The sequence below is a fragment of the Taurulus bubalis genome (genome assembly GCF_910589615.1).
Source record: "Taurulus bubalis genome assembly, chromosome: 1".
In the NCBI taxonomy this organism is placed as follows: Eukaryota; Metazoa; Chordata; class Actinopteri; order Perciformes; family Cottidae; genus Taurulus; species Taurulus bubalis.
Window position 1 is genome coordinate 35,188,157 of NC_136589.1, and position 17,995 is coordinate 35,206,151.

Here is a 17,995-nt window from a genome sequence, read left to right on the forward strand (position 1 = left end):
TTGCTGCCATAAATATAGGTTCATGTCTTGTTTCTGGACAGGAAAGCAGCTCTATGAACCGTGAAGTTAGTCATTTGTTCTCCTGTGCTTGTAGAAGAGGTTCTCAAGGCGTTACTGCTTCGATGTTAAGTCTTCTGAATGCCATATATGGTGATATAAACATAGATCTGGGCAATACATTGATTGTATATATTTACTGGAATTCATGGGTAAGGACGATGTTTGAAAATTAAAAATGTTCACTTTAGCTCGGTTAATAACGGTACAGAGCAGCCACCGCCTCCCTTTGCTCCAGTAGTTCATCGTTAACGTGCGAGTTCTCTTCAGACCGCTTCAGACGCAGGTAGAACATTTAACATGGCAGCATGCTAATTAAAGTGTGGTGTTCTTTCCTATAAAAAGGCACTGTCTCCTCAGCAACCTTAAGCAGAACACTGTCCGCTGTAACGTTTGTCTAAAGTCTGTGGCAACTAGAAGTAAAAGCATGACTAATTTATTCCTCAAACCTCTCATCTCAAACCCTGCACGCAGCCGAGTGGGAGAAGCGTGAGTGCATCTTGTTCAAGGATACAATGCACTTTTTTCAATTTTGTTCATATTTATTTTTAGATTTTGTTGTGCATATTTTGCAGGCTTTGTCTGTTTTCAAGAAAGAAAAAAAATGGAATGTGAAAAAAATCCGAGATTTTGTTTTCCCGTACCACCCAGCTCTCTATAAACATTCATCCAATGCGTGATGATTGCTGCTAATCATCACCGCACTGAAAAATGAAACGTGCTACACACAATTTGTAGTATATTGCAACATCTTACCCTGAAGCAATTCGTAATGAGAAGTATTTGGAAATTTGTGAGAAAAACGTTCTTTTAAGAAATATTTTCCACTCTCTTTCACTTGGTATGAAGATAGCTGTGTCAAAGTGTGAAAACTGGCATTCGTACCAAAGTCACAAAGTGTTTTTCCCTGCGCTCTGAATGCTGAACAGCATCCCTGTAAGCATTGCCATTCAGGTACAAGTGTTCCACTAATTTGCCTGCCGGGCCCTGAGAGAGGCTGATACCCTGGTGCTGTATAACATTGTCTAAATTGGGTTATATTGAGAAAACTAAGCCAGATATAAGAAGATTCTTTAACACCTGGTATCCCACACTTTGTCCTCTAGAGATTGGTCAAATAATCTCATTTTCTTTTCCCCCTTTGCTTTTTTTTCTCTTCTTCTTCTTTCCACCCTAAGCTTTGTCGGCAGCTCAGTCAAAGCATCTCCCACCACAGTCTGTGAGTGTCCTCTCAAGTAAAAAAGACCTCCTATTGGTTCTCCTACTGCATCCCTTCCACACACATCAAAAGGTTCTCCTCTCTTTGCCAATCAGTCCCTGTAAGTCCTGGCAGCCCTCACAGTGTCGGAAACACAAAAGAACGTGTCCACCTTAATACTGTCCCTGGGTGCAGGGGGATGCAGACTGCTGGTATTGGCAAAAAGAGAAGAAGTGTCTTTGTTGAAAGCCCTCAGTTCCCCTCTCTCCTTCATATGGAGGATGATCAAACCTCGGAGGAAGCTTCGAGTCAAGTGCCGAGATGACAATGTTTTCCCCCCCTGCCAAACACTAGTGGAATATAGCCATAGTCATATTCTCACATCAATTAAACCATTTAGATAATAGACTTTGTACACTGCTCGATGTCCAACCGTGTATTTACTCATGAAGCCCCAAAAGTGTCTAATATTGGATAAATAAATATGAAATAAATGATCGCATTGAGTTTTGTAAAATACACACATTAATCAATAATTTGTGAAAAAACAAGCTATTCATAGGCAGTCTTTCATGAAATAACATTACATAATTCATAGATTTCATTTATTTACTTTACCAAAAAAATGCTTTATAATAGCATTCTTCCCTTTGACAGTTTTATTTTGTCACATTTCATTTTCATGTCCCCTTATGTCTTATTTATACTTCTGCGGCTGTGTGCCTATGCATTCTGTGCAGGTTGTTTCGGGCAGCTCTTGCGAGCGCCAGGGAGATATAGTGCGTAGCATGTCATTTCTTTTTTATATGGACCTGCGGTTTTCAAATCCTTTGTCAGCCGGATTTATTAGATAGGTGTGATTAAATAGTTCCATATAAAGTAAGTGTGGTCCAATACAACTCCACGGCTGGAAAAAAAACAATGGAACAGTTGGATGATGAGAAAGAGCTCCTGTGCCTAGAATGTATAAGGAGACAAAAGTGAGAACCGAATGAGGCGATGATATGTGCGGCCTCTTCATACAACCCTTATTTGTAGAGGAGTTTGTATGAGGGCATTATCCATAGTGAGTGTACATATAGGAGATAGCAGTTGGCACGCCTCCACTTTGAAGAAGTAAGACTACCAGCACGGCAGCAAAGCAATGCCCTGTTGTGGAGGGTGCAAGCAGTACAACATATTGTGGCCACCTAAAAGAAAGGCTTCGCTAAATTAAATCAGTATCAGTTTTAGTGCATGTTATATTTAGAATACTCTCAGCAGGGAACTAAACTGAATCTCATCCCTACTGTTTTAATACTCTTTAAACTGGGGGTGGGCCGACCGTCATACTTCATACAATACCACTTCAAACAATCTGAACAATCAAGCAAGCGAGCTCACAACTGCTCCCGAATGTAGCCAATTAGCTCCTGTTAGCTTCAGCAATTCAAAAGTAATTATGAATCAACCAACTAGACACTGCTGCTATAAATACACACAGTTCACAGACACAGTGACGACACATTGCTTCTGTTAAGCGTAACAAGCTACCATAAAGCTTCCAGCCCAGCCTAACTAGCTAGCTACTGTAGGTAGCTAGCCTTGTTAGGCGAAATGAAACACTAGCCAAATTATTTGGCCAGTGTTTCATGAGTAGAAACACTGAGTAGATTACGTGAGCGGCGCGATAGAGGCGAAAAGGCGTTGCGAATATGTGCTTTTTCGTTTTTCCGCTTTTCCACTTTTTCGCCAGAGTTGAAATATTTCAACTCCAGCGAATAATTCGCCCGACGCGGAGATGCGAAAGCCAATCGCCGTTGAGAAGCTCTGCCCGGCATCACCGCCGTCCTGCTGTTACTGAATCAAACTGCTGGTCCGCTGAAGGAGCGCTGGAAGCGGCTTCATTCAGACGCTCGTCCTGGAGGAGTCGGAGCTGTGTGCGACTACGGATAATATTATGAACCCAGACACGGGGTTTGATGTTCCGACATTTGTGGGACTTTCTCAACAAGTATAAAGCAGAACTAGTGGTTACTTCAATGGTGAATGGTGGAAATGATAAATGTTTTCACAGAGTAAAGTCACAGAGATAAGCCACGCCCCCTTTCCGCAGGTTACGAAATAGCTAATTAACCACATAAAGTCGAGCGAGTAAACTCAGACGAAAAGGTGTTGCGAAAATTCGCAACTCTTTTGGTGTGAACACAGCATTAGATATTGTTAATTGATCCAGTCTTGCTAACAGGAGCTCACAGTTGATATATTATTTAAACACTTTAGGGCTCCATATTTCCTTGCTTTAGAGGAAGGGATGATTTGAATCATATAGTCACAAATCGTCACAATGCAATACAATCGGCAATATGTTGGCATTTCTATTTTGCTCTTGCAATACCATCATTAGCATCAACAATCTAAGTCACCTGTCATGATGCCATGGTAAGTGTGTTGGTGCCTCCATATGGTTCGCTCTAAACCATGGAGATTCTTTAACCCTGACACTAGCACCTTGGCTACTATTTTGGGGGGGATAATTACATAATCCATCATTTTTTACATGCAACCAAAACTAAAAACATTGTTCATGATGTATGGTGTACTTTTCTACTTGTGTCACAGGTTTTCAGCTCTAGGCTCACACTTTATTGCCTGTGAAGCTAGTGTAATACACCAGAGAAAGACATATCAGATATTCATCTGAGGTAATTTCCAATGTGTAAACATGAATGTCGTCCTTGATATGGTTGTGCCCAATAGTCCAGCAATGATGATAGATGGCCAGTGATCCACCCATGTGTTATTCAATGCTCCTCCGAACGTGCTCATCAACTGCAGAGATTATCATTCTGCTCAGGTCCGTCTTATTCTGTGTACCAGGGCAGGAAGCAGCGGCTCTGCAAAATATTAAATACATGCGCAAACAAGCAAGCAAGCAAATTGAATAAATAAAGAGAAATATTCATGCCCACCTGTTGGATGTCGTTTCGTAATGATTTCAGGATCACTCATGCAAACAGTGCGCTTTATTAAATGGGATTCCTGCCGTGTACTTAAAGCCATTTCCCTGTGTGCGTTCGGTTGGAGATCAGATTATCTGTGGTGTCGGACAATGGTTCATTTTAAAGCTGGTGGAGATTTTGTCAAAAAAGATTCCATGATTATATAGGTAATCCCTTTCCCTTCTCTCTTCGTTTGTAAAATGAATTAAATATACCCAACGCACACACATTTCTGTCACTGTGCTGAAAACACAGCACATGCCGGATCAGTTCCCCAGAGAAGATGTTCCCAAGTTAGATACTCTAATTGGAATTTTTTCGAGTTTGCTGCAATGCATTCACACTCGACTGCACATGTAAATTACAAAGATATGTTGATGTTTCATAAATAATTTGAACATCACTCTTTCTGTCTTACCTTCTGAATAATTACGTCTTTAACGTTAACTTCTGCTGAGCGTTCTCTTTCCTTCCAATCTCTCATTAGTGATAATTCAAGGTGACCTGCCGCTGGAGGCCACAGTAGATCTGAGGTGTTACATTATGACAGGTGGCTCTAGGTCTCAAAATGACATCTCCCTGACAGAAAAAAATTGACAATAAACTGAAGACATATTGCGAAAACCAACTGCGGTGCAATGAAGCTATAAAACCGGCAGCGGGAGTCCAAAAGCAGAGAGAAGGAACACAGCAGAGGTGCAGGTAGAAGAGGGAATCAGCTGAAGGACAGACAAGCTTCACCTCTTTCGTATTATAAGATGCGCTTGATCCCAGTATCATTTGTAGTGCTCCAAGTATATGTGCAGTGCTTTCATTGATGGGTCATGGGCCCGGTCGCCATTATGTTGCCTCATTCGGTGATGGATGGCGACTTGTTTGTGTGGTTGAAGATCCTCCAGAATTCCAAATAAAGGTTTATAAATTGTAATCAGTTGAGATTAGTTCATATATTTGCTGGTGATACGCCTTTTAGGCTTCTTTGCCCCTTACATATTCCGTTATTATCTATATCTTTTTCTGACATGTTCCTTTGCATGTGCTATAAGGTACAAAAGAAAGAAAGAAGGCCCTTAATGGTGTTGGAGCTCACACGGGGAAGCCATGATAACAAGGTCATGCTACACGTTGTGCAGTGCGGTTCCTTGACAGGGTGGCAATATCCACCGCCTCTGACTCACTTCCCATTTAGATTGACTACTATTACAAATTTTGATTCTTTACCACCGCAGATAAAAACGGGGTTAAGATTCTTTTGAAAGCCTGTTTTGCATAATGTTTAATGACCAGCTCCCATCCACAACCGAGGAATTATTGGCTTTGCATAGTCATTTCAAAGCTAATGTGTCTTAATGACATCTCTATGGCTCCTATTTAAGACACTAATGGCCAGTAACGGATCTCAAACTGTGGTGTGTTATGTTAAATTAATTATTGATCGTCCGCTTCATATGCAATTGATGTCTTAGTTCTTGGATACCTTGTTATTGATGATTTTCACTGAGGTCATAAAGCCCAAAAGCAAATCAGGCAGACGCACTATGCGTACAGGCGGTTTCAGCTGCAATGATGCAATTCAGTGTTGTCCATATTGACACGAGGGAAAATCAACGAAGTGCACGGCTCGGCTGCTGTGTCGACGCACGAGGATAATGAGCTGGTATTCTTATGTTTGGCTTTAATGGTGGGCGTCATCTTCGCCATATTTTCACACGTAATTAGAATGAATTTGCACTATTGTTACAGTGCCGGCTCTCTAATTAAAACAAGGAATCGTGGATGCAAAGGGAGTGTAAGACATTGTGTAAACAATGTCACAAATACACTGAATTTGTGAGGGAGGGAACTGAAGGAATTCAGAAATGTCTTCACTTCTATATTTTACTCTTAATCATCAAGGCTTTGGCATCTAAGTCTGGAGCTGGCTGTGTTCACATACTGCAGCTATATTGTGCGTATAAATATTTGTCTTTATTGGCTGTCTCGCACCGCATCCTGCTGTCATGCAGACAGCAATATTCAAACAGCATGCGTGCATCGTTGCGCCTTTGTCTTGTGCATTGTGACTTTTGTTTGTGTGCCCGACCAAAACCACTTCCACTATGTTCTCCATGCTGATAATAGTAGTTCTGGGTTCTGGGTTCTGCGGCTCTAAAGCTGTGAAGATGATTTATCCATCTTGGCAGGCATGCATTTCTGCTTGTTTATAAAATGAACACTTTATGGGGTTCTTAGCTTTGGCACGGCTGTCTTCATCTGTCTTTCTGTACCGTTTTTAGTTTTTCTTCTTTTCTATTTTTTATGGAATAATCTCTCTGCTGCAGACGAAAATAAAACATCTTAACATAGTTTTTTAAAGTCTGTGAGTGTAGGCGATTAAAGATACAACATGACTGAGCTCGCAGCAGTTTTGGACAATGCAGCACCAAAAAAAACAGTTTGACCAATGAGATGAAAGGTTAATCGAGACAGTAAACTGTTTCGTAATAATTTCAGCTTGGGCCTCACCTGCATGCCTCTGCATTGTGGGACTGGGCAGCTTCTTGCCTGTCTGTGTACTTGTTTTCCCATCATACAGTTCTTCTTCGCTGTAAACAAGGCAAGCGAAGGCAGTCCTCTCGCTGCTTTTGGTTGAGGATCCTTTCTTTGTGCTACTCATCAGCCCTGTTCTCTTTTTTTCCGTGTGCTAAAAATACAAACGGACGGAAAACAATAAGAAAAGGAGAGAAAAATTCATATTCTGTTGCGACACATTAAGCATCCAAGAAATGTTTTGAAATATTCACAACTATTTCATTTCCACTCTCAGACTCCTCTTCAGTGTGGGAGTTATGAAGGTGTTATTATAGCTGTAAAATGGATACACCCTAAAACAATAATTTAACTCTATCCCAAAACTCAACCTGTGAAGATTTCATCTAGTGCAGAAATAGCCGGATATGTATTTTTGTATCTCTTGCACCCACAAGAGACATGCAAATGAGCCAATGAATCCGTGGCAATAAGGCCCCAACGTGACACTTCGGAAAATCTGTGCTTGGACTTTGGACTTCTAAAGGACAGAGCTTGTAAAAACTTTCTGCGACAGAGCGAGAAGCTATCCAAGTGTAAGCCACCCTGCTTTTGAAGCTCCTCTCCACTTCGAATTGAGGGTAAAGGGTCAAATCAAGAGAAGAAGGCATTTGTAAAAACGATGGCCCGGAGAGGGATTAGCCGGCGTCGGCTGAAACCTCATTTAACATCCTCCAGTCGCAGTGCGAATCTGTTTTACTCCTTTCTGAGAGTTGCTGGGGCAACGTCGTATGAGCAGGAAAAAACAGTTTGAGCTGTTTATCAAATCATGCAATTTTTTTTCAATTGAATTTGAGCCTATAATCGCTGTTTTCCTTTTTTTTTGTCACTATCACAGAGGAGGGTTTTGACATACACTGCAGTGTTGACTAATGTTTTTTTTCAGCCGCTAATTTATCTCTGTGTTACAGTGATGAGATATAATTCATGTCACCCATTTTTACAGATGTCTTGCAAATAATAGGCTGATTAAAACACACTTGAATTGACGTACACTCATTCTTTGTGTGTGTGTGTGTGTGTGTGTGTGTGTGTGTGTGTGTGTGTGTGTGTGTGTGTGTGTGTGTGTGTGCGATGTGCGAGTGAAAAACTGCTGATGTTCTTTAGACGGATGTGCTCCGTAGCTCTGCTTCTGCCCGGCTGATGGCTTGTCACTCTGGCCCTGGGCTACCCGTACGAGTGGGTGACTACAATAGAGTCAGTAGACAGGAAACACTGGCCTGCCCAGTGGCCTCCTTTCTCCTCCGCATGGACCGCAATGTAACGACCCCGTTGTACAATCAGCTGCACATTGATCTCGGGGCCGTCTAGCCCTCAGCACATTTATTAGCCACCGATCATGGAAGTCCCTCACTAGTCGGCAGCAAGAATGACAACATAATTGTTCTCATTGGGAGAAATTATCTGGTTATTGTGTGGATGTGGCCAGGGGACATAAAGCCTTAATGACAAGAGGGTGATGGAATGTCAAGTGTTTAAAAGCATGAATAAATCTAAAGGCTCTCGAGGGAGTCTTTGTTTTCCCTGCCGTTCTCTTTTCCTCACTCCACTTTTGCATATTTTATTTCAAAGGCGAATAAAAAGTATTTCTCTAGAGTGCCCGGTTGCCGTTTGGCTTTGCTTAATGTAATTGTTTTGGGGTTTTCAGGTTGTGATAAAGAAGAAGGTAAGTGCATGTGTGTTTGTGTGTGTGTGTGAGAGAGAGAGAGAATTGAAAATGTCTGGGTGTCTGCAAAGAGGGTGTGTGTGTGTGTGTGTGTGTGTGTGTGTATGTGTGTGTGTGTGTGTGTGTGGTATATGATTACATGTCCTTTTGTGGAGCACATCAACCATTCATGCAAGAGAAACCACAGCAAGATGAAAAATGTCCTTCCGTGCACTCGCAGGCGTTGGAAAGTGACATTGAACGCTCATATACAAGCTGGAAATCTCATGCTCAGCCGATATGCATCTTATGACAGAAACGGCGTTCATCATTTTTTGTTTCAGTGCACCCCTCCCTCCTCCCCCTCCCTCCCCGGTCCCGTGACCACGGTGTCACGGCTGCACGTAGACCCCGAGGATAGCGGCAGGATGGGGCCTGATAAATGAGGGCTGATAAATCAGCATCGACAACAGAGGCAGAGCAATATCTGCTGAAGCAGAGGGTGAGCCATTTCCAGAGATATCTGCCGGCAGTCGGTGAGAACACAGGGAGCCGTAGATCAAGGCTGGGTGTCGGTGCGATCGCCGCGCAAAGACCCGGGACTCCAGGGCAGGTTCCCCACCGGTCTCAGTGGGGGAAGCAATCCAAACGAATCGATCTAATATTACACTTAGAGGGCAACAGCGTAGAAATTAAATTGATTGATTCTACACCAGTGACTAGGTCTATACACAAATACATTAAAGACTGCACCTGCCCTGCGAGTGCACTCGCCGCCTTTCAGCCTACTTACTTATTCATTCGAAGGTAGCATGCAGGGGCAGGGGAAAACCATAAGAAATATGGTCTCGCTGCTGCGGGCGAGAAATTTCTATCGATAGCCCGGGTAGCATCCATCTTCCCAAAGTCCACCAAAGGTCAGGAGCGGCATAACTTAGAAGCCGGTTTTTGCATCGGCCTGTAGTCTGCATGTTTACTGACACCCTCCCCCCGGAGACTGGGTTGGATCTGTGACACTTTGCTCACACACACACACACACAGCTTAGGATGGCTGTCGAGTAAATCTGCGGCGGTGAGGGGGCGGCGGTGAAAGCGTTGTTTCACAGTCAATAAAAGGGGCCCTGGGGTGCTTGTAAGAACAGCAATCTGCAGCCATTTTCCAAAGAGAACATCTTGGGAGTACTCAGGGGGTTGGAAGTTGAGTTGCAACTCGCATTTGGAGTTAATATTTCGGAAAAAAAACTAAAACAATAATGTGCCCAGCACATATTGCAGTATCTAATGGGAAGAGACACGGAGTCACTGGAATGCAATGTGCACACGGGAGCCAGAAGGATGCACAACAAAGCCCACGATGCTAGCCAACAAATGATAGTTCATTATTTATTTATCTTTGTATTCCTGAGGTGTTTGCTTCTTTTTTATTCATTTAAAAAAAATTCCCATCCAACTTAATTAGCTCTGCAAATAATTCTGGCCGATTTGCATTCCCTTGCATTACTATTTTTATCCATTTGTCAGCTATCTGAAATATGCAAACGAGAAAGTATTTTGAGCAATTATTTCACCCATCCTTACTGGACCATATGGCAAATAAATGATGAAAATGTGCTGCTCACACAATGGTCATTCCAATTACCGCTCACTCAGTCAATGACGATAATCCTCAAACTACATTGTCCTTCAATTTCCCATAAAATACATTCCAGCATCACTCCAGCTGAAGCGGACTCTTTAGCTTGCATTGTTTCACACCACGTCGTGTCTAGAAATGGAACAGAGCTGTATATGTTTTGGGCGTGGATAGTGAAGGGGCCTTTATATGTCCCGGGCTCTCGTGGATTGCCAGCTTTCCTTCTGGGATAATCCATGTTGTGAAATGGAAGTACAGTGCTGGAATATCAATTATTTTTTTCTTCTCCCCCTGCTGCTGAGGGTTAAGAAATAAATAAAAAAGAGACAGGACTTTACTGCTTGGTGGATATGAACCCGTTGGAGCAATCTGAGCATCGAGATGACAATACAGCGGGGCGGGAGAGCCTGGAGAGGAGGTAAAGCCGGGGACGAGTCCGCTTTGCCTCATGCTGCCGCTGTAAAGCTACTCATCTTTTGCGTGTAATTTAAAGTGGTTAGACAGTTGGGATTGTCTCGCAGAGAGTTTGATGGAAAGATCGATGCAGCTCATAAATCCGCCCGTTACATGTACAAAATGTCTAACTACTCCGTTTAATGCTGTGAAAACCCGACTCTTAAAAAAAATGTGTCCCGCTTGGCTGCACAGTAGTTAGCGTATAAGCCATGAGAAGCATATGATGAAGCCCCTTTTTAAGATGTTGAGTCACCAGCCACATCCGTGCCGACCCGAGATCAAAGCAGGGAAAGCAGTTAGGCAAAGGTTTAAGTGGAGTAATGCTTTCAATTGGCAAAGCAGAAACAAAAGGAAGTACGTTCAAGCCGGCCGTCTGGTTCGAAAACCCCGGAGCTTAAAGAAGTTAAATTGGCAAAACAAATCTGACTCAGCCGCAGTCGAAACAGCACCTGGTGGTCCGACAAGTTTGTTGTGGAACGTTTTCACAAGAAAGAGAAAGAAATGTCATGTTGCTTCTGGCTAATGGAGTGTGCAGCTTTGCATACTTTGAGATAAGTGATATGCGCCAGACAAGGTCACCTGAAAACAAGTCTGTAAAAAAAAAAAAATTCAATGATGTTTTTAAAACGACTGGTGTCCCTTAAGGAACACGGAGCAGCTACACTGATTACACCGGCGCAAAAACAAAAGGCAGGTACGGTCCAATGGTCACTCGATAATAGACATGCAAGGGGGTTTTGTGCGAGGCTGACAAGACCAAACTTGCTCCGGTCTAATTTGGTTGAATTAATAAGCCTGGTTCACATTTATATTCAACTGGGTAAGAAGGAGAAAAGGTCCCACGGTGACGGAGGGGAGAGGGAGGGCAGGGGAAGGCTAAACGGGGCGACGTTCATCCCCGAGATTCACCGCACACTATAGCAGATCGGTACCGCAGCGTCGTCGCACTCACACAAACACGCATGCGCACACACATGCGTCAAGTCTAGGCTTCATGCTTCCACGTGTGCCAGGGGTGAAGCACGGCGAATCCCTATACGATGTTTTTGGAGGCATGCTTCATCTTGAGGTCAGGTCCAATCTGACCTCCAGTACTTTACAGTGTAAACGGCTGATAGCAGACAGGTGCCAGATGGATTCGGCATTTCCACGAGCTTCTGACCTTGACTTGGCTTAGAAAAAAGCACAGATAGTGTTACAGAAGGAGTTCATTGTTTACTTCTTACCCTGCAAGCTGCACAACTTATCATCTAACCACTTGGCCGGAAGAGTTTGGATTGTGTACAACGTGTGCAAACAAATAAGCGTATAAATGATTTATTCTCCCCCTCTGGTGAAATATTGTAGAATGACCTTTTTTTCTTCTTCTTTTGTTTAAAGCTAGATAGCTAGAGAGATAGATTGCACAATTCACAATCTAATTACGCCTCCGCAATAATGCTGAGTTTGAGGAAAAAACAAATAAATAAAGAGGCAGTTTAGTTTTTAGCTCCAAAATTAACATTTTATTTGGATGGTCGGGGTCAGAGATGTATAATTTGCTTTCCAGTACACATGGTTATCCTAAAGGCTTAAGTCCAAAACCTTTTCCAGTCTTAAAGCCGATTCAGTAATTAGTGCCTAGCATATCATCCCCTCCCCCGCCCACCAATCCCCCCACCCCCTTTTTGGTACAAATTCAACAGTTGTGCTGACAAGATCACTACTTTTCCATTTTTATCAATGCAATTTTTTTTTTTACGTTTTATACAAAAAAGAACTTAACTTCTACACATTTAATGTCACCCAGATTTTTTTATTTTTTTTTCCACTTTGTAAATAAATTTGGGAAACAACATTTTGAATTTTTGTTGTCATGAAAAGATAAAAACATGCAAAAAACTTGAATTTGTAGTCCAAATTATACATTTACAAGTTTTGGAACCTTTTGCACTTTTTCCATATACTACAATAAAAGAAAAAGATCAAAGAGAAAAAAGAAACATTATGTACACACATCTTTTTACAGTGAAGTAAAGTTGAAAATATCAGATGATGACTAAGGCAAATGAAGTGTACATAGATTAGACCAAAACAGTTTTTTTGTGTTGTTTTTGCAAAATACTACATCACCTCAGAAACAAATGAAAAAAAAAAATCTGCTACAAAAGTATGATTCATAACTCCCTTTATTTGCAACCAGCTGCATAATTTGATTTTTTTGTGTGAAAAAAGTCTAGAAGTCTAGCGTAATGTACAGTGCTGTTCTTAATTGGTTTTCTTTCCGTCCAAGCTAACAGAAGAGCCTTCATTTCTTCGTCTTTGTAGTATATTTAAATAATCTTTAACAAACAGGAGCGTTGTGTAACCAAAAGAAAGAAAAAGAAAAAGCATGTAGAAGCATACCAGAGTGTAACATACTTTGTTTGAAATCACTCCAAAAGTCAGTACCATTAAAGCCTTGAACATAAAACTAATCATTTAGATCCAAAAAATGTACAAAAAGGCACATTATATCCCAGTGCTTCTGTACTGTGAAATTCAAGTGTAACTGAGCGCATTCAATACCAACAATCCGAGTGGCGACAGCCCACCAGTGTTCCCTCCCCACATCCTCCATAACCGGACCACAGCCTATGCCTAAGCTTTCAACAAGCATATGTATGCGTAGACTACAACAATAAGCCTAGGTTGGTTGTTTTTGAAAAAAATTCTGAATCAATGTTTGTTTATTTGTATTTTTTTGTGTGTATCTTTTCTGTCACAGTTCCGTCACTCTCAGGGAATATCAGAAGCCGTCCGTGTCCATCAACAGGAAATCTTTCCTTCGTTTTCATTTTTTTTTTTTCTTCTTACACATCTCTTCTTCAGACTCTCCTAGTCATCACTTCCACCGTACATGTCCGCCAGTTTTCTAAAGCGCGGGCCCCAGTCGTTGAGGTAATCGTAGTCCTGGTCACCCCCGCTGCTGGAGGAGTTGAGGGAGCTTAGGGAGCCAGCTGTGGAGCCGCTGCCCTCGTAGTCGAACACCAGCAGGGAGTCATAGGGAGGAGCGGTGGGGTCGTTGTCTGCCGCCTTAAGTCCCTGTACAGAAGGAAACAAAACCGCGGTTAGATGAGAAGATTAAATCAAGTCTGTGCGACGACACTTCTGCACACAAACAGACTAATCCATCCTGCAAACCCAGCCAAACGGTTCTACCTCCGCTCGTTCAGGAAGTCAGATTAATCAGGCTCTTGTGGTCCTGAGAGTTTCCGCTGTCTTCGGGTCTGAACTCTCCTGATGTTTCTGGGATTCTCGGATTATCTGCCGCTTGATCAAAAGCCAAGATAGATTTGTCCAGCGGCCTCAGATGACTGTAATCATCCCCTCCCGTCCTCCTCAAGAGCGGCAGAACAATTTCAGCTCTCTGTCTGTTAATCTAGATAGCAGCTTCTATAATATAATCATATTCTCGCTGAGTCCTGCCTAAACAGTAGTTGTAGTCGAGAGGACCTGTGTGTTATCTCGGGGCGGTTCTATTTTGAAGATTGTGCTCGACATTCCCAGGAATCCTCGTCGCGGCACGAGAGCTCCTCGTGGATTGCTATCGATTTCCTGCCCCATTCCCGTTATTACTCATGAGGCTTGATGGATTGCGAATCTAGGAGTTGAGATGTGCTTTGGCCATGAACCACTTTGGATCCAACCCTGGTTTCTGCCAGGTAACCCAACAAATAAGAAATAAGAAAATCGAGACCTCGGCCGATTGGGAACTTGTCAAAGATTTATAGTTTCCACTGTGCCGCCATTACAGCGCTGAAATACTCTCAAATAAAAAGACGGATTGAATTAAAGTGCCTGGGCACTTAGCGATTAGTTTCCACTTGTTAGCTTCTGTTAAGTATTTGCTCAGGGCTGCGATGCTGATAATTTGGTGGGAAATATGACAGATGGATCGTTCATTACAATTACAACCATAATCGCTCTGCTGGTTATGGCCCCCTCCATCTCCAACCAAAAAAAACCCACTGGCAGTTTCATAAGGTTAGTCAATCACAGAACTCATAATAACTGAGTCGGGGGTGGGGGGGTCCTGTGCCGGAGACGTTCGCGACTATGAAAATGTTGAGCCGTCCTCGCGTGTTTCTATTCAGAGAACAACCTTGCCAGGGCTGCAAAAAAACAAAACAACGAACGCAATCACTTCAGCTTTGTCTCCCTCTGTTTGGCACTGTGTCCACTTGTGACCAAACAAGGTCATGTCAAGTCAAGTCGGTGCCCCTTCCCCCCCAACCCTCACAGAACAAACCAGAAGTTGTCAGCTAGACCTTTGTTTGTCCGAATGCCAGGTTATAGTCCTTATGCTAAACCTCTGCCCAATGTATTTGTCCCTCTAATTTAATTAAGAGCCACAAGCTCCTAGGGCGTGTGCACATTTCAGGATGGAGATCAGACGCCTCCGCCTCCCACTCCCCACTCCTCTGGCGGCAAGCCCTTATCAGTGAGGTCAGATTCCAGCTCTGTGCGAGCACCGGAGCCACCATGACTGAGCTCGAGCTGAAATCTGGGACTGTAAAACAGATCAGCGTCGTCTGGCTGCAGCAAGCCCTTTTTTTTCTGGGTCAGGACGCTCAGACTGGGAATGTTTCGACGTTTTTTCGAGAAACGCTAAAATAAAAAGCCCGATGTGTGCGTCGTCCAACTGTCCCTCACCGAGCGCCGGCCAAAACATTGAATCTCAACTCGGCCGCTACGACAAATGAATTACGGTGCATTCAGGACACGCGGCGAGAGCGAAAAAGAGCGGTGTCTGGGTAAAAGGGATCTGAGAGACGGATTGCCGGGGAGCAGAGCTGAGAGAGCGAGTTCTAATTTAAAAACATGGGCGCCATCCAAAAACTAGGAGAGAACTCCATTTGTAATGCTGTGAAACTCTTGTCTGTTGGAGCTTGTGAAAAATACATGACTGCTCTTTTCGTTTTACATTCTCCCTTCATGCTGGAGTCAATGATGGCCTCAGGCAAACGAAGGCACTCGGAATAGTGCACTCCGATAGAAAGCCAATGTATTGCTTCTCTCATCTCCTATTTCTATGCTGACACATCTATAACTCAACTTTGGCGGAAAGTGAGGAGAAAAACAATTATGTCGAAGTGAGTTAGCATCATGTACTCTTTGGTCCTTTTGTGTGCTCGGGTGGATGTGCGTGCGATGAGAGAAGCGCCTGCTCTCTGCTGGGGGAAAGACGAAAACAAGTCCAATAATAATAATAATAATTGATTCAATTTAAAAGTTTTCCTCGGTGTACAAAGCGATGAGTGCGCGACCGCCTGATGAGTCCGATAAACCAAATTGTTTATTTAGATACAACTTTGTGATGATAAAGTCATTCAGCTTGAAAATGAAATGCGAGCTCTGGAACCGCACAGATTCTTGCACTTCATCCGCTTTCCCGGGATTTAATTTCGCTGTACAACGAAGCAATCTCAGTTTTTCCAAGAACTCCGTGTGTGTGCGCGTGTGTTTTTTTTTTACCTCATTGATGAAGTCTCCGATGTCTCCAGGGTGGGGTGCTGCTGATCTGATGGGGTACTGTGGCTCAGGGTGGAGGGGTCTCTCGTCTAGACGGCGGATTCCCACCGGCTTGATGGCATCAGGCTCTATCGTGTCCGGCTGCTGGAGCTGACTCAGGTCGTAATCCTGGTGGGGGGGGGGGGAGAGACACATGGACAGATGGGAGTTAGCTAAGCAGGACCACAAACTGAAGTGTGATTGCACAGAGGACGAGGAAGTTCAACTGAGTGGAGGGGGGGGGGGGGGTTTAAAGTTTGAACGCAGCGGAAAAGAGTTGAGGGTACCCGAGGGAAACTTTAAATCTTCTTGTCTGTGAAGCACAAGCCCAGGGACAATTTGACACATCCAAAGAGCCAGCACTGAGGGGGTCCAAGCTGAGGACCACATCACACGCCGCAGAGTGTTTGTACTTGTGCGGTGTGCTGCAGGAAGGACGTGCAGGCGACTGCTTTGCTCTAATCAATGCCCAGACACGGGATGGTGGATATGCATAAGCCATCGCTAATCCTATTAACATTACCAAGGCAACCTGAATGGCGCGCAGTTTGTGCAAAGTCATGGGCAGAAGGAGGAGTAGGAGGAGGGGGAGTGAAGAGAGAGAAAAGGAGTTGGGGAAGGAGAAAGAGGCTGTGGTGAAGAGCAGAGCGGAGCTGAATGGCATCCCGGTGACAGCAGATATGATGAAGAAAATGCCATTTGAGAATCAGGGTGTGTGCCTAATAAGCGTGCATGATGGATTGTCCCTCTTTAGAAGAGTTTCGGTAATCCATCCATCTCTAATATCCCCCCTTCAAAATTGCCTTTGCTCAGTTGTACATGCACCTACACACAAAGACGCCTGCACGCTCACTCCCAGGGGGGGAGAAAAAAAACAAGGAAAAAGAAAGGACCAAAAAGGCTGCAACGCTCAAATGTAAAAATAAACATGAGAATAAATATAAACCCTGTGATGATGCACAAACAGCCCAGATATACAAACACGACAAAGCATGTGGCCACTTGACAAACACCAACCCTGAGTCCACACTCATAAAGTATGGCGGCAAATCCAAAACAAACACATTGATTATTCATGTGTAATTTGATTTCGTGGGGAATAGCGGTGAAGCCCGAGGCTCGCTGGAGAACGAACAATGGTTGACACACATCGCGCAGAGACGCCATCCATCATCTTTGGTCCATTTCAGTTGAACTACTGTCTGACCTTCATCGGGGTCTTACAGCGGCGGGGTCAGGACGAGGCAATGAGGCGTATAATGGCCGGACTCAACAGGAAGGTCTAATGACACACCAGCCCCTCTCTTGGGAATTGACTCCTCCCATGTACTCTGGCCCGCTGAAATGGCCGCCCCTGGCCCTCATGACCCACATTCAAAGACGGCAGACTGAACGCCACTAAGCCTTGCACACTTGATCCGTCACGAGACATAGCTGAGCAATTAAAAAGATAACGGGACTGAGTTTATTTAATTCATCGTTTTTGCCATACAACATAACTCCTACTACTAATAACAATGTGCACATATTTCATTCTGGAATTCTTTTAAATGGAGCAATAAATGTGTCACATGATCACATAGGATGCATGGCACTTCCAGTTGCAGGGTGAGCACACACACAGGTCCCTGTGCAATGATGGATATTACAAACGTTCTCCTGTATGCTCACTTGTGGCTGTACCAAATACGAGTTTATATCATCTGGCAATAACACTTAAATAGATAGATCAGCATTTTTGGAAGTTTGCCGTCTTGCAGAGACTTGGAAAAGAAAATGTATACCGCTCTCTTGTCCGTCTGTTCAATAGACGACTGGAGCCAGCAGCCGGTCAGCTTAGCTTCGCACAGAAACTGGGAACAGACGTGTCTTCTCTCTTTTACCAGACTTTAGGTGAAAGATTTTCAGAAAGCTTGAAAGTTCG

At 43.5% G+C, this 17,995-nt stretch overlaps 1 protein-coding gene across 1 annotated transcript in view; it reads right to left on the reverse strand.

Moving 5' to 3' along the window:
• Nucleotides 1-13,292: 13,292 nt before the first annotated feature.
• Nucleotides 13,293-17,995, reverse strand: part of cdh2 (cadherin 2, type 1, N-cadherin (neuronal)) — a gene marked incomplete at its 5' end in the record, with an annotated part of 56,515 nt that continues 51,812 nt past the window's right edge. Inside the window, 2 exons of the mRNA XM_079218541.1 lie at nucleotides 13,293-13,602; nucleotides 16,036-16,200. Of these exons, the coding sequence (XP_079074667.1) occupies nucleotides 13,396-13,602; nucleotides 16,036-16,200 (372 nt within the window). The 3' untranslated portion in view covers nucleotides 13,293-13,395. The remainder of the gene's footprint in view (nucleotides 13,603-16,035; nucleotides 16,201-17,995) is intronic.